Here is a 14,076-nt window from a genome sequence, read left to right as displayed (position 1 = left end):
CAATTTGGGGTGGGGCTTTGGGATTAATATTTTCTAAAATCTCCCCCAGATGATTCTAACCTGCATCCACTGAGAACCCCTGTACTAGGCAGTTGATCGTTTAACACTCTAGCACACTGAGTAAGACAGGCTTTTGTAAGGAGACATTTGGGAGCAGTGTGGGGGTGTATAGGCGTTTGGAGGGCATGCGTGTATTATGTACATGCTGTGTGTGGACATGTTCACATATGTATGACATGTACACTCAAATGTACAATGTGTGTGACACATAAGAATGCAGGTGAAGGCAGAAATAGCACTAGCCCTGAGATATTCTCCTCACTGAGGTAACTTCTGCGATTGAATGCTACTTTCTCTTAGTTATTACTTTAAAATCTGTTTTAAAACATCGATATTATAACATTTTTTAAGTAACCAAACCAAACCCATTACCATCAAGTCGATTTTGACTCATAGCAATCCTATAGGACAGAGTAGAACTTCCCCATAGAGTTTTCAAGGAGCAGCTGGTGGATTCGAACTGCCGACCTTTTGGTTAGCAGCTGTAACTCTTAACCACTGTGCCACCAGAGCTCCAAAACACTGGTGTTTTTAAAGTCCTAAGTTTAACAAGCTTCCTCAATGCGTATGGCACTCTACAGAATCCTGGCAGCAATTGTTCCCTTCTTGCATCTGATACTTCTTAGGCAATCTCAGCTTCCTGCCTGTGAGTTATCTATACCCATCACCCTAAGATCTCCAGTCTTGATTTACTGCTTCCCAGAAGCCCATGAGACTTTCTACAGAGCTTCTCACAAAAGCTTCCACCTTTCCCCGACACTCTCAAGTCTCGTAGGTCTCATAGCTATTTTTTAACCATCCAGAAGTTCTTGAGGGCACTGTAATTGCTCCTTTAGCATTACAGCCAGCTCTGAGACCCAGGAAGCTTGAATGGAGCATTAGGGCTTGTGTGCAGGCAAAAGGGGTGTGGTGAGATGGGAGTTTAAATGTAATGAACAAAAATGAACAAAAAGGATCAGAGTTACACCATTTCTTTTAGTTCAGATTTTGTCAAATAGGCGGCCCTTAAAGTGTGTACACGGTCAAAATTAATCGACTATTTCATTTACTCTTCAGCAACAAATTATGGAGGAGTCACTATGAGCCACGGTAGCATTGAAAGGGATTCCTGTCTTCTGAGAAGTCCAAGACTAGTAGAGGATATCAAATGCCTCTAATAGTAGAACATAAAAGGGGCCGTAAGGAAGGTACAAATATCCACGTGTTTGGTTGCAAGGGGCAGAAATCCAATGAGCTTGAAGAAAAAGGAACATATTGGGGCACAGGATGGAAAAGTCTAGGGCGAGTTTGCCTTCAAACAGCTGGATCCAGATACTCAAGATCTTGGAAATTTTCTCCTACCATCTCGAGTCTCTGTTTTCCTCATTCTCAGGCAGGCTTACCTCTCGTGGTGTCGGACTGCTTTGAGCTTACTTCCTACTAGTTTAGCAAATTCCCTGTAGAGAGAGCTCTTTTCTAAGGGTTTCAACTAAAATTCTAGAAGTGAGTCTCACTGAGATGAAGTGACCATCTCTAGAGCTGGGGGGATTGGGAAAAACAGGGGATTGTCTTACCCAAACTATGTAGAATGGAGCTGGGGGGGATGTTCACTAGTAGGAAATCAAGCTGTACTTACCCAAAGAAGAAGGAGTAGATCCTAACTAGGTAAACAGTTTTTTCTCACCACAGTGAGGAAGTTTAGATGATGCTGTGGTCCGGTCCCCTGCAGGAAATCAGAGAACACTTCCCAGATGCACTGGTATTTAAACTGGGACTTCAAGAATGGGTAGGATCTGGTCATGGGAGGATGAGTGGGGTGAAGGAGAGGGCCCACAGGGAAAAGAAACTCAAGAGCAGTATGACTACCAATGAACAATTTTGGATAAGATAGTTCCATGTGACCAGGTGACAACAGTGGTCCTCAGAGGTAACATTGAGTTCAGGTAGGAGAGAACCCCTGAATCCACCTTAGTAGGCCTGCCTGGGGACTGCCTCAGTGTTTCAGGGTCAATGATATGATTTCCTGTAAATAAGCAGGACAAGCAATTTTAAGTGACCTAAATATCACATCAAAGTCACTCCTTGATTAAAAACACACAAGTGAAATATCTATATAAGCTGCTGAGAAAGTTGAACTATTCTGCAGCCTGGGATATAATTTGTGAAGTAAATTTGTTTTATATACACACATAGATATGTATACATACATATATATATATATAAAACCTCCTCCTCACATGGAAACCCTGGTGGCATAGTAGTTAAGAGCTACGGCAGCTAACCAGAACGTTGGCAGTTCAAATCCACCAGGCACTCCTTGGAAACCCTATGGGAGTTCCACTCTATTCTATAGGGTTGCTATGAGTAGGATTCGACTTGATGGCTATGGGTTTTTCTCCTCACTTATCAACTGTCTCATTATCCAACATTTCCCATTTACAACAACAGTAACAAATCTACTATCTGACAATTTTGCACATTGATGACGTACATACATGTGGCAGTAATGAACTCCGAGGTGCAAAGCAAGAATAATGCTGGCTATGATGGTTAAGGTTATGTGCCAACTTGGCTAAGCTATGATTCTCAGTGGCTTTACAGTTACGTAAATGATGTAATTTGGTAGTTATGCAATGATGTAGTCATCCTCCATTTTGTGATCTGAATGTGGTCATCCTCCATTTTTACTTAACTCCGATTTTGCATAACGACCTGGTCTTTGGAAACTAACCATGTCGATAAGTGAGGAGAGGGTGTATATAATTGTTTCGCTTCTCCACGTGAGGTGAGGCAGGAGAGAACCTTCAACATTACAAGGCTCCCAATGAGCCCCATGTGAAAGGACAGGTAGACTAGTTTGAGGCACAGTATAGTACTACACAGAAAAAAGATAGTATAACCAAAACCAAACCTGTTGCCATCAAGTTGATTCCAGCTCATAGTGATCCTATAGGACAGAGCAGAACTGCCCCATAGGGTTTCCAAGGCTGTAATCTTTATGGAAGCAGACTGCCATATCTTTCTCCTGTAGAGAGGTTGGTGGGTTCAAACCACCGACCTTTTGGTTAGCAGCGGAGCACTTAACCACGGTGCCACTAGGGCTCCTTAAGAAAACTATACTGGGGTCTTAAATATAGAGTTTGGATATTTTGTTTTACATTTATGTCTTTAAAAACATAATAGACCCCCTTAAAAGCTTGTGAGCAGCCATCTAAGATACTCCACTCGTCTCATCCCTTCGGGAGCAAGGGAGAGTGAAGAGAACAGGATACAAGGAAAAGATTAGTCCAAAGGACTAATGGACCACGGCTACCAAGGCCTCCACAAGACTGAGTCCAGTACAGCTAGGTGGTGCCCGGCTACCACCACTGACTGCTCTGACTGGGATCACAACAGAGGGTTCTGGACAGAACTGGAGAAGGATGTAGAACAAAATTCTAACTCACAAAAAAATGATCAGATTTACTGGCCTAAAGGAGACTGGAGAAACCCCAAGAGTATGGCCCCCAGACACCCTTTTAGCTCAGTGGTGAAGTCACTTCAGAGGTTCACCCTGTAGCCGGGGATTGGGCAGCCCCACAAAACCAAATGGGACTAATGAGGCACAGCAGTCCAGGGACAAGGACTAGAAGGCAGAAGGGGACAGGAAAGCTGATGATAGGGAACCCAAGGTTGAGTAAGTATAGTGTTGATGTGTTGTGAGATTGTTAACCATTATCATTGGGCAACATGTGTACTAAATGTTTAATGAGAAACTGTTTTTTTCTGTACACCTTCATCTAAAGTGAGAATAGCAGCACAGTTGGAAGAGCATAGTCGATGTCACTGAACTGTGCATGTAGAAGTTTTTGAAATGGTGTTTGGCTATGTATATTTTCACACACACAAAAAAAATAAAGGTCGAGAAGGGAGAGGGTTGACATGTCATGGGGTTGTTAATCAATGTCATAGAATAGTATGTGTACTACTGTTTCATGAGAAACTATTTGTTCTGTAAAGTTTCACCTGAAGTACAATAAAAAAAATAACAAATTAAAAAATATATATAATAGACCCCTACAAAGAGGGTTATTCATGGAAATCAAAACCCATGGTCTACTTCAGCAGTCATTGTAGGCATCTTTAAACATATGAGCTCTTTTTCATGGCTGAAACTTCTGGGAGGTTGTGTAATGTTGAATGCTTCCAAGGCTCAAATCAGGAGCCAGATAACAGCTCCAGCCTAGAAATGCTTCCGAATCTCCAAGGTTCTCTTACTTAAAAATTTAAAATTCCAAGTATATCTTCCTTGAACACCTCAATTCACAGTCATATCAACAGTGAATTTTTATTTTATTTTAGACTCCTCTTCTTGGGCAAATTATACATGGGAGGCAATTTTGACATATAATAGATAACCATTTTTAGCCAGTCCTTCCTCTCAACAAATAAAAAAAGAACTAGGAACCAGAGCCAAAGAGATCAGAGAAACAAAAACAACCGCAACCAATATTTATTCTTGATTTTTGTCCCTACTTGTTTCATGCATCCTTATTTTTCTCCACCCATTAAATAGGTAATAACCAAAACTTGACTAATATACACATAAAGAAAACATGCATAGCATGGTAAGTAGTGAGTAAACCTGGTCAGTTTTTGGGTTTCTGTACCAAGGTTTATAAAATGGGGCTGGCCTCTGGGAAAACACAGCAGCTTGTTTGAATACCTTCTGTAGATCTGTGTCATTCCCAAGTTAAAAAAAAAAAAACCTCAGTGAAAGAGTGACATGGTAAAAGAGGACTAATAACAACACAGAAGAGTTTTTGTTCACCCTAAGGGAGAAGGCTGCTGGTTAATTTTTCTCTGAGAACCCTACTTTCTTCTTTTCCCCTGACAAATGTTTTTAAATTAATGAAGTACCAAGCGAGACATCAATAAGTGGGACAAAAGATAGAATTGGAAAAAGCATAAATGGGATGCGGAAAGTTCTGTGGTGGATAACTAATAAACAAAGCTCCTTATGAAGAAAAAATGTACCGAATATTTAATCAGCCCATCTTTCCCTAAGGGGGAAAAACAGATACATTTTTGTTTTGGTATAAGTAGCTAAGACTCTTGCAGAGGGGAAAAATGTCATGGGAAGATGGAAAATGTCTCTAACATGTACAGCACATGAAATATCTAAGAGTAGTAAAATATTAGAGGCCAAGGGGGAATATCTGTAAAAAATTATACACATGTTGGATGAAAAGTAAAGTTTTCATTCCTTTTCAAATTCAGTTGCTCAGAGGTCTGACTTCAGATGGCTGAGCATTCTCAGTATTAGCCTTGCCTTTATTCATCTTCATGCGGATAAACACAACTGCTAAAATTATACCTAAAAGAGAAAATTCATGGTCAAATAGATGGAATCTTAAAAATGTACTGTCAGATTCATTTATAAAGTAGTATCATGGTAGGAAAAAATGACTCATGTAACTTCATTCTTGTTTGTGATTCAACGAAGTTTCATTGCCCTGGTGAATAAGGAACCCCAGGCATTTGCCTTCTCAGACAAGCAAGCTTATCACTTATCTTTTTTTAGTAAGTATCTACCAAGCTCCAAATCATGCCTGACCTGGTGACTGTCACTGGTTCTCTATCAAGGAATATATGACCTAATGCCCTGCCTACTCTAAGGACTAAATAAAATAAGTACGTAAGCATCTGACAGAGTTCCTGAACTTTGTATGCACTCAATAAATATAGATTCCAGTTCTTCTTCCTCTTCCCTAGAAGAAACAGTCTAATCAGAACAACCAGGTGTAGGTGAACTGTTCGCCTACCTAAAGCCTACTTTCCTTGGGTCCACACCAAGTATCACATTTTCTTTTGTACTTTCTCCATGACTCCAGCCTATATTGTTGAGAGACCTTGAGTCGACTACCTAACATTTCTGGTTTCTCCCATTTCTGAACTCCTACAAAATTAGATTGTGTTTATTAGCACTAAATGTATACTATAAATCAGAGACCAATATGAAAAAGGGAGTTATTTTTAAAAAATTAACCTGGTATTAAAAGAGGAATCATGACAGAAAAAACTAGAAACTCAGAGACATGTCAAGAATCTTGTAACAACCCCAACTCTCATTTTAAAAGAGTAAGGATATGAAACTGTAAGATCTCAGTACTTCTAATTCCGTATATCCTCAAACTCTTACAACTTTTAACTCGTGGTAAAATTATGGAGTTAAATGGCTGTGTTAAAAAATGCTATTTGGTGTATAAACTTAAAAATTCTTTCAAAGTAGGAAAGCAAATTGGGTAAGAAATGGTACAGAGGTCATATATTCCTTGACAGAACCAGGCAGTAGTTCTCAGGCAGACATGATGCTCACCACACACATTTAGATGGGTACAGGCCATGCCGTGAAGGGCCTTCCATGTCGTAATAGGGAGTTTGGACTGACAGGAATACAGAAATGAGATCCCTGTTAGAACCATGAATCAGAGTTTAATGTTATAGAATGGATGGTAGGAGAAAAGACCAGATGCTGAGAGAACAATCAAGGCTATTTAGAAAAACCACACAGATTTTTTAAAAGAGAAAAGACATGAAACTGGGTAACACCCTTTAGTTCTGTTCCTGTGTATCCCAAACCCTTCACTTGGGGGCACACGAATTGATGAAGTATCTATATCCAGTCTTTAACTTGTGTTGAGGACAACAGTAAAAAGAGAGTAATTACTGTAGTAGACACTGAGCTGTTCACAAAAAATGAAACAGCTAGAACAGACGACTCTGCTGTCTTTCCAAGCCGGAGGCCACGGCAGAGTCAGGGCTGTGATGTAATGGAGTTAGTCTAGGGCAATAAAGAATCAGGGTTCACAGCTATGAAAACATACTAAGGGAAACTCTACAACATTTCAGGTATGTAGGTATCTCCACTATAAGGCTAACTTCCACCTATTTAAACAACGACAGACTAGAATATTTAACTCTGAGTATAGGATCTGTGTACATCTTGCCCATCACTGTATCCCCAATATCAAGCACCATGCCTGACACATAGCAAAGGAACAGATACTGCCTTTCCTTCTCCTTCATCATGAAAACTTGGCAAGTGGGTATAACATATAACAATTTATGCTTTAAAGCGTCTTATGTTGTATTTCCCAACTAACCAATAAGGTGATGATGGGTAGAGGGTGGTACTAAAGCAGTATCTCCCAATCAGGAACATTTGATAGGGTTCACTGGTGATCTATATCCTTGGCTATTGCTTAGATTGCCATTTGCCATACAGACCAGCCCAGGAAAACAGGCCCTGAGGTAAGCTTATGTTTCTGAGGCCCAGGAAAGGAATAATTGAACCTGAGAAATTATACTCACCCATGACCAATAGGGTGGTCAGGATTGTACCAACTGCCATGCCCACAGTGGGCCTCCCACGTAGGCGACCTACTGGCCGGAAACACCTTCCTTCCACACATGAGCAAAAAGTAACTGGAAAGCAGAAGAGTATTTGGTAGTACACTTTTTTAAGTGAATATTTGCATAATTCTACATCAAAAAAAGAATTCCCTCGAACTACCCATGGTGACAGACACCATCCTGAGTTGCCTGCAATAAAATACCTACTTGATAAAGAGACAGCCCCTTGCATGGGTGGCTGACCCACATCACTGATGAGGACTGAGATATTGTAAACTTTCTCTTCAAAGTCTGTGTGCCTGCTGGAGAGTCTGGCATGAGTGCCTGTCAGAACAAGAAAAAAATGAATGACGTAAAAGCAGAACTTTAGACCCCTGGATCACCAGGAATAAAACTCGTCTTTTCATCATATACGAAGGTTGACTGGGAATTGGTTAGGTATGCTATGGAGTTAAGGCATCCGAAGTGCCATCACTGTACTTGTACTTTCTCATAATGTTAAAAAAAAGAGCTAAAGCATCCTGTAAGTCGTCAATTCATGGTTGCTGTATAGAAATGAAACAGGAAATATACACAACATGGTTATTAGAGACTACCTAACGGAGGATCTATAGATCTGATCCTGAGTTTCAAATCTGTCACTTGTTAGCTATGTAACATTGGATAAGCTATAACATCTGTAGGTCTCAGAATCCCTTCAAGTCCTGAAATAAGGGGATGAATGATATTCTACCTGATTTTCAGGGTATTTAGTATTTTTTCCTTCTCTTGCAGAAAATTAAGAGTAAAAACTAACATGAAGGATCAAATTTCTAAAGACGGTTTTGGTCTCGTAACTCATTCTTCTTATAGCTTCCCCTGTTCATGTATCTGCCTAGATTTTTCTTCCAGCATTTGGGGAGATGTTTTTATACTTAAAAATTATTACGGCCCACACTTCCACACCTAGACAAGGCGGAGTAACAGGAATGAGTTTTACCATCCCAACTGAAACAACTTAAAAATAATACAAAATGTAGGAAATCATGTTTTTATAAAGACATTGGACATCAGACAACGAGAAAAGATAAATAAATGAAGTCAGTCCTACAATGTCCCCAGCTTATGGCCTAAAGAGAGTGTCGAGGTCTCAGGGGGCCCCAGGCAGAGCCCAGTGATTTCCTTGAGTTGAGGAGAGGGAACTGGAGTAGGGCGAGGTCAAAGAAGCTAGAGTTCACAGAGAAGAATATCAGAACAAAGAGAACTGCATAAAGAGAGCTGTGGAGATCTGCAGAGGGTCCCCTGAAGTCTTCAGCTGAAAACCGATCACAGCATATATATGAGGATACTACCCAAGTCTGGGGAAAGAACCTGAAAGGGTAAGAGGGAGCAATCCTCGGAGCTCACAAAGGGTCAGGAATAGTTCCTGTTCCTACAAGTCAGAGTGGAAAATGTGATGACTTACGGGGCATCAGGTAGAGTACACAGAAGGGTTTTGCCTCAAAAGATTGGAAACGTTGTTGTTGTTAGGTGCTGTCAAGTCAGTTCCGACTCATAGCGACCCTATGCACCACAGCCCGAAACACTGCCTGGTCCTGCACCAGACTCACAATCGTTGTTCCGCTTAAGCCCATTGTTGCAGCCATGGTGTCAATCCATCAAAATTAGTCATAGATTAAATGCTGCCCTGGTCATGTCTAACAAAACTTTAAAGCAATGTGTAAAAAGATGAAACTATTTCCAAGTAACTTAACTATGTTTCAGAACAAAGCTCAAGAATGTTTATGGGAATCAAAAATATTCAGTGTCCAAAAAGGTAAAATTCACAGTGCCAAATATCTAACAAAATATTTCTAGATACACAAGAAAGCAGGAAAACATGACCCATAATGAGAAGAAATATCAATCAAAACCACCCCAGAAATGACACATATGATATAAATAGTAGACAAGGACATAATAATTTGAAAAATAAAATAAAATTGGAAAAATTATACTACCTGATTTTAAGCATTATTAGAAAGCTACAGTAATCAAGATAGTGTGGATTTGGTATGAAGATAGACAAATAGACCGATGAACAGAAAAGGAAGTCCACAAATAGACTCACATATATAAGGTGACTTGATTTTTGACAAAGTTACCAAGACAATGCAATGTGAAAGGATAATTTTTCATTATATGTAAAAATTAAGTTTAAATGAAACATAGAACAAAATGTAAAAGATAAAATTATAAAGCTTCTAGAAAAAAATAGAAGAATGTTTTAGTGACCTTGGGTTTGGCAAAAATTTCGTAAACATCATACCAAAAAAATCACAAATTATACAGGAAAAAAATCAATAAATCAGACTTCATCAAAAATTTAAAATTTTTCTCTCCAAAAGACACTGTTACAAAAATGAAAATGCAAGCCACGGCCTGGGAGAAAATATTTGCAGAACATATATCTGACAAAGCACTTGCATCTAGAATATGTAAAGAACACTTACAACTCAACTGTAGGAGTCAAACAATGTAATTTTTAAAACGAGCACAATATTTGACCAGACATTAAGCCAGTGAAGATATAGGGGTGGCAAATCAGCACATGAAAAGATGCTCAACACCAGTAGTATTAGGCAAACATAAATTAATACCATAATGAGATACTATACTCCTGCTAAATAAAAACAAAAACCCTATTGCTGTCAAGTCGATTCCAACTCAAAGCAACCCTATAGGACTGAGTAGAACTACCCCATAGGGTTTTCAAAAAGTAGTTGGTGGATTCGAACTGCTGACCTTTTGGTCCTTTTAGTCCTGCTAGCATGGCTAAAATTACAACAACTGAGTATAGCAAGTGTTGGAGACAATGTTGAGCAACTGGAATTCTCATACACTGGCGCGTATGTAAAATGTTACCAACACTTTGAAAATCGTTTGATATTCTCTTAAAAACTCAGCCATACACCTACCACATAACCTAGTCAGCCCACTCCTAGGTATTTAACCAAGAAAAATGAAAGCATACATCCCTACAAAATACTTCTTCACAAATGTTCGTATTAGCTTTATTTGTAATAGCCAAAAATTGGAAACAATCTAAACGACCATTAAGAGGTGAATGGATAAACAAAGTGTGATATAGTCATACAACGGAATACTACTCAGCAATAAAAAGGGATGAAGCACACACCACAACATGGATAAATCTCAAAATAATTACTCTAAGTGAAAGAAGCCAGACATAAAAAGAGTAATATACTGTATTGTTCCATTTAGATAAAATTCTTGAAAATGTAAACTTACCTATAATCACAGAAAGCAGGTAGGAGGTTGCCTGGAGGATGGGCAGGGAGAGGTGGGAAGGAGGGATTCCAGTAGGGCATGAAAAAACATTTGGGGGTGATGGAAATATTATCTTGATGGTGGTGATGGCTTCAGTGGGGTATACATATATTAACTCTTATAAAGCACACTTTAAACATTGGCAGTTTACTGTGTATTAATTATATTTCACTAAAGCTGTTTTTAAAAATTATTATGACATCTGTTTCTCATTGGAAAATTTGCAAATGCTGCTCAGATTGTCCAGCTCTCCATCTACACTCAGGGGGATGCTGTGTGGGAACCCTCTTTCCTCCCTCCAAAGCCCAAGGCATTCTTCCCTCTGGAGAGCTTCCCCTAGCAGATTTCAACAACATAAGCTTCCTTCCTAGAACGTAGACAGAAGTTCTGTGCTCAGTATTGCAAGCCCACCGAGGAAATGAAAGCTAATTCCATCATCCATCAGTGTTAATCTCAACGTACGTTTTGACAACTCACCATTGATTTTGGAAACTTCCCAGTCCTTTTGTAGACTCTCACTGCGAAGGGCAAATGTAAACTGTGGGCCTCGAAATGACTGCTGATCATCATCAGTGGCTTCGAAAATGAAACTTTCAGGTGCTTTGAGAGGATGGCAGAAGAAGACGCCTGTGTAGTCCTTGGCTAGCCGGGGGGCGTTGTCATTCACATCCATTAGGGTCAGGTGGAAACTCGCCGTGGATGCCAAGGAGGAGCCACCTGAAAAACGGGATGATTGAAACTCTTAGCAATGCTCTCCTTTTTCTTTTTAATAAAATGAAACCAGTTGCTGTTGAGTTGACTCCGACTCATGGCAACCCCACGTGTGCAGAGTAGAACTGCTCCATAGGGTTTTCAGTGGCTGATTTTCAGTAGATCACCAGGCCTTTCTTCCAAGGCACCTCTGGGTGGACACGAACCTCTATCCTTTTGGTTAGCACCTGAATGTGTTAACCATTTGCACCACCCAAGGACTCCTTTTTAATAAGAAAGGATATTTTTCTTTCTTAGGAAAAAAAATTATAATTCAAATAGCTAGGAATATTGAGGCGGTAGAAAGAACACACACTTTTGAAATCAAAAGATCTGGTTTCATTACTGCTTAAAACACCTTAATGATAATAATAACTAAGATTTATGTGCCAAAGGCTGTGCTCATATATTACATGTATTACTTCAAAATATCTCTGATATATACTTACAGATGAGAAAACTGAGGTTCAGAGAAGTTATGTGACTTGCTCAAGGACACGCAGCTCATAAGTGGTAGAGAAGTTTCCAGTCCAGGAAGTAACTCTAGAGACCATAGCCCCAGTTGCTCCTCAACACTGCCTTAGGCACGTTAGTCAACTTCCTAAGCCTTATCTCTTCATCTGTATAACACATCCTTTTTGTAAGAATTGAACTTGTAGGTGAATGTTCTCAGAAAACAGTAAAGGCTGCACAAAGGTTAATTATTCTGGCGCAGTGGCATAGAGGGGGGCATTGGTGGTTCAGTGGCAGAATTCTCACCTTCCATGTGGAAGACTCAGGTTCAGTTCCCAGCCAATGAACCTCATGCACAGCCACCACCCGTCTGTCAGAGAAGGCTTGCATGTTGTTATGATACTGAACAGGTTTCAGCAGAGCTTCCAGACTAACATGGACTCGGAAGAAAGGTCTGGCTATTTGCTTCAGAAAATCAGCCAAAGAAAACCCTATGGATCACAATGGTCCCATCGGAAACTGGTCGTAGCAATGGTGCATGACCAGAAAGCATTTTGTTCTGTTGTGCACGAGGTTGCCATGAGTCCAGGGCCTATATGACAGCAGCTAACAACAACAAGAAGTAGTGAAGAACTTGGATTCGGCAGCCTGACCACTTGGTAGCTGTGTGATCTCAGGCAGCTTAATTTCTGAGTGCCTTGGTTTTCTCATCTGTAAAATGTGGTCAGTATTAATGTTGTCTTCACAGAGTTGTGTGAGGAATAGGTAAATAAGTTATTACCCTCAGTGCTTAGAACATGGCTGTAACTGCAGCAGAGACATTGGCTGTTACCATTTTCCCCATGATGTCAATCTCAGATACCATTTCTACAACGTCTGACGCCAACCTGCTTCTATTCTACTAAACCCTGCTTTCTGGCTTTTCTTCTCAATTGTCATCTCCTGACTACACTTAACAAAAGGAGTATAAAACCACTTGTGTTCCTCAAACTATTTCACCTATTTGTATCATTTCAATACCAAGAACTGGAGGTGAGGCAGGGTTTTGGAGCCTGGTTTTGATTCATGAAACTTCTAAAATGTGAGAGGCTCTTACAAAGGCATTCAAGATGAAGTGTTGAATTTGTCCCAAAACAAAGATGAGAAGGCAGGAAGGGGTAAAAAATCTGAATGAAAGGAAATGGGGAACCCAGGGTGGGAATGGGAAGAGTAGTGACACATTGTGGGGAATGCAGTCCATGTCATGGAACACTTTATGTACAAATTATCAAACAGTAAACTAATTTTCTCTACAAAATTTCTCCTAAAGCCCAATAAAAAATTTTAAAAAACAGAGTGAAATATTGATCCCCGTGGTATGTTGTAGGGGAGAGAACAGTGCAAAGGCTCAGCCAGAAACTTCCTGCTGATTAATCGGGAGCTTTTAAATCAAGAATTAAACGTATACAACATTGAAGTGGAGTATGCTTAACTTGAAGCAAACAAGGGAGAAAGAGAGCCCAGCCCAAAGCAAGGCCCACTCGGCTCTCCCACCGTTGTTCCAAATTTGGCACATGGTTTTACTTTCTACCTTCTTTGGTTTAACTTGACCACAACACTTCCGTGTTACTTAATCTTTTTATACGCAGAAATCATTTTTAGGATTCTTTCTCTGTTCCTTATTCCAGCTCCCAACCCTGGGATTCACCTTTTGAGCTTGTTTTGGGGTCTAAAACTGTACTTATCTAGTAATAATTCATCCAATTCTCTCTTTTTTCTGTGAACCAAGCAGATATATTTACCAGCTATTTAGAACCTCTGATCAGCATAAGATCAACAGAACTTCCATCCTAAGTTGACTCAATTCCACTTAAATGCAAAGAATCTCAATGTTTTACATTCCTGCCTTATCACTGATAAGTATGATATTTCTGTGAGGTTTTTTGTTTGTTTTTAATATTGAAAATTCCCTAGAACTGTATATTTGGAACCAGTAGGCCATATATATCACCACAACTGAATTGAACAAGATGCAAAGATTACATGGGGATTGTTCAAACATCCTTGGCTTATATATATAATATTCTTTCTTCTCAAAAATTCACCCCATTCTACCAAAACACAGATAGCCAGGTCCACCCAAGACCTCCT

General features: G+C 39.8%; 1 protein-coding gene across 1 annotated transcript in view; it reads right to left on the bottom strand.

Moving 5' to 3' along the window:
- Nucleotides 1-5,014: 5,014 nt before the first annotated feature.
- The window catches only part of CDH17 (cadherin 17), a 72,797-nt gene continuing 63,735 nt past the window's right edge, over nucleotides 5,015-14,076 (bottom strand). Inside the window, exons 15-18 of the mRNA XM_012559728.2 lie at nucleotides 11,221-11,460; nucleotides 7,642-7,758; nucleotides 7,393-7,506; nucleotides 5,015-5,395 (exon numbers count right to left, since the gene is read on the bottom strand). Coding sequence (XP_012415182.1) covers nucleotides 5,295-5,395; nucleotides 7,393-7,506; nucleotides 7,642-7,758; nucleotides 11,221-11,460 — 572 coding nt within the window. The 3' untranslated portion in view covers nucleotides 5,015-5,294. The remainder of the gene's footprint in view (nucleotides 5,396-7,392; nucleotides 7,507-7,641; nucleotides 7,759-11,220; nucleotides 11,461-14,076) is intronic.

Source organism: Trichechus manatus, unplaced genomic scaffold (assembly GCF_000243295.1).
Source record: "Trichechus manatus latirostris isolate Lorelei unplaced genomic scaffold, TriManLat1.0 scaffold00009, whole genome shotgun sequence".
Lineage (NCBI taxonomy): Eukaryota > Metazoa > Chordata > Mammalia > Sirenia > Trichechidae > Trichechus > Trichechus manatus.
This window is presented reverse-complemented; position numbering and strand designations above follow the sequence as displayed.